Below are 2500 nucleotides of genomic sequence, written 5' to 3' on the forward strand. Positions count from 1 at the left end.
CCGGCTCTGTGCATGTTATTGTTTTGTGTCCATTGTGCTGTGCTGATGCTGAAGAATGAGTTTATAGGCTGATAGAGCTGGCTGCTGCCACCAGCCAAGGCAGCATTAGCATGGCCCCACAGTGGCCTCCATTACCTTTTGTTTTTCACCAGTCGTTTGTCTCGCTTGCCCCCCCTCTTCGACGTGACACAAATTTCACAATTTAGCCAGTGAGAGAACAAGGGATGGGTTGTTATTTCTGGACGGTGATATACTGTTTTGTATCAGAATGCATTGATATTATCACGTATTTCAGTACTTTTAATGATTGCAGGTCAACATCAACATTTAATTAGAGTGAACTGCATGTAGTGTTTTCATTAAAGGTTGTTTTGAAGATAACCTCCGGGGAACCGGGCTCTGAAACAATGTGCGCTATTGTGAGGGCTTTAATGAATTACATGAATGAGTTGGTAGGGGAGTTTTACAGGGCTCGTGTTGAAAGCCCTGGAGGCCCACTAGAGGGGGGAAGAAGATTCTCCCATGACTGAGAACATCCCGGTCAGACGCATTTGAAACAGGCCCACACAATTATCGCTTGGCCCTGACCACACAGATGTCATTGGACACTTCAACACTGAGAATGATATTCAGTTCCTCGAATGTATAAATTTCCGACCTGTGAGACATTTTGATTTTACTTTGGACTCTGGTGCTGAAAAGGTCATGATTTAGTCAACAGCAGATTTGAAAGCAATCAGTGCTTCAGGGCTGCACCTGGCCTTTCTCTCGCTTGCTGGTTAGAGAAGGGTTGTGTGTGAGTGGAGCCACTTGCGGCTTTATTGTTTATTAGTGTGAGACTGGACCTCCAGTCCAGATGAGAGCGTCTGCCCAATCACACGCTGGCGTCGTAACCATGGCTCTATGCGCGTGGCGTCTCCAGGTCCTGTTGTCTCCATCTGTGTCTCTCACCCCGTGATTCACTTTCCCCCCCCTCACACCAGAAACCAGACGCCTGAAATAATGACTAAATCAGGCGAGTCTGCTTTGAATGGCTGGACTAGAAAGGGAAAGCAAACGCATAAACAAGCAGCAATTCTCATTCGAATGAAAGAAAAGTGAGTGAAAAAACGCAGGTGCGTTCACCAGGCCGGGTGAGCTTATCCATGGAGCCGCTCCAGAATCATGCAAGGGGGGGATGCAGGCTCCGAAACGTTCTGCCCACGCTCTCTCCCTTCCACCGTGACCTGGCCCAGCGACCGCACCGCGACAGGACTGTGTGAGGGGGAGGCACGTGGATGCCTCGCCATCCGTCTGTGAGACATATGCTCCCTCTTCATACCTCATTAAGTAGAGTCCAGACTCCGTCCTGGTGTTTATAATGATGCGTTGCTGTTTATGATGATTGCCAAAGACATGGCGCCCTTCTGTGTACAAGCGGTAGCAAACGTGTTTGTAGCTGTTATTTTTCAACCAGTGGATTAGACTTAGACTTGTTAGGGGGTCTGTTTTCTATCTCCGCTTTAGCCCCATGTAAACAGGACAGATGAGGAATGAAGGCTGCCAGTTCTGGAGAGATCCCCAGACACTAACAGATAGTTTGGGCGCGTTCTGAGTCATGTTGTGAAATCCTGGACAAAAATTTAGCACAGACTGATCTGGAGTCCTAACGTTGCGAGTCTAGATCATTCTATTCCATGGAAGCCCAAGGGGTTAGGCTTAGTCAGAGCAAGGTTGGGGAATCTGGAAGTGATTGTCAGAAAAAATGCGTGGAATGATCAAGCTTCTGGGAAACTGGAGCAAGGGGTGAGTGTGTGTGTGTGAGAGAGTGTGTGTGTGTGTGTGAGAGTGTGGGGGAGTGTGTGTGTGTGTGTGGGGGGGGGATGTCTCTGCGGGGTGTCACTGACTCTGAAATTCCACCGTGTGTCCAGGCATGGTGTGGTCGGACGTTAAGCGCCTTTGGTACGAAGGCCTGGAGGACTTTCTAGAGGAGTCGCGCAACCAGCTGAGCTTTGTCATGAACTCCCTCTACCTGGCCACCTTTGCCCTGAAAGTGGTGGCTCACAGCAAGGTGAACACATACACACAAGCACACACACACACACACACACACACACACACACACACAGACACACACACACACACACACACACACACAGACACACACACACACACACACACACAGACACACACACACTCACACACACACACACACACACACACACACACACAGATACACACTGCCCCTCAGACTGGCACAGAGAGAGTGATCCTCTGCACATCAGTGCTTGTGCCCATTAGCGTGTTGATGTACATCTGACTGCAGATTGATCTTGGTACTGTGGTTAGCATATAATGAGCTCTATCCATCAAAACACAATACAGGCCTCATAATCCAATCCTAGTGCTCGTATGGCGCCACCAGACAGCATATGTATGAGATTCACTCACTGGATTCCACAGCGGAACCATAGAGACATAATAAAGCAGAAATCACAAAGCCAAAACAGCACTACAGACA

At 48.7% G+C, this 2500-nt stretch overlaps 1 protein-coding gene across 2 annotated transcripts in view; it reads left to right on the forward strand.

Annotated features, from left to right (window-relative positions):
- The window catches only part of trpc1 (transient receptor potential cation channel, subfamily C, member 1), a 23391-nt gene that overhangs the window by 9414 nt on the left and 11477 nt on the right, over nucleotides 1–2500 (forward strand). For both annotated transcript variants that reach the window (XM_076291237.1, XM_076291238.1), the window contains one exon: nucleotides 1911–2050. In XM_076291237.1, coding sequence (XP_076147352.1) covers nucleotides 1911–2050 — 140 coding nt within the window. The remainder of the gene's footprint in view (nucleotides 1–1910; nucleotides 2051–2500) is intronic.

This window comes from Alosa pseudoharengus, unplaced genomic scaffold (assembly GCF_046254945.1).
Source record: "Alosa pseudoharengus isolate Yale_2024_CS ecotype anadromous, Long Island Sound unplaced genomic scaffold, YU_APseudo_1.1 YU_APseudo_1.1_scf_18, whole genome shotgun sequence".
Taxonomy (NCBI): domain Eukaryota; kingdom Metazoa; phylum Chordata; class Actinopteri; order Clupeiformes; family Clupeidae; genus Alosa; species Alosa pseudoharengus.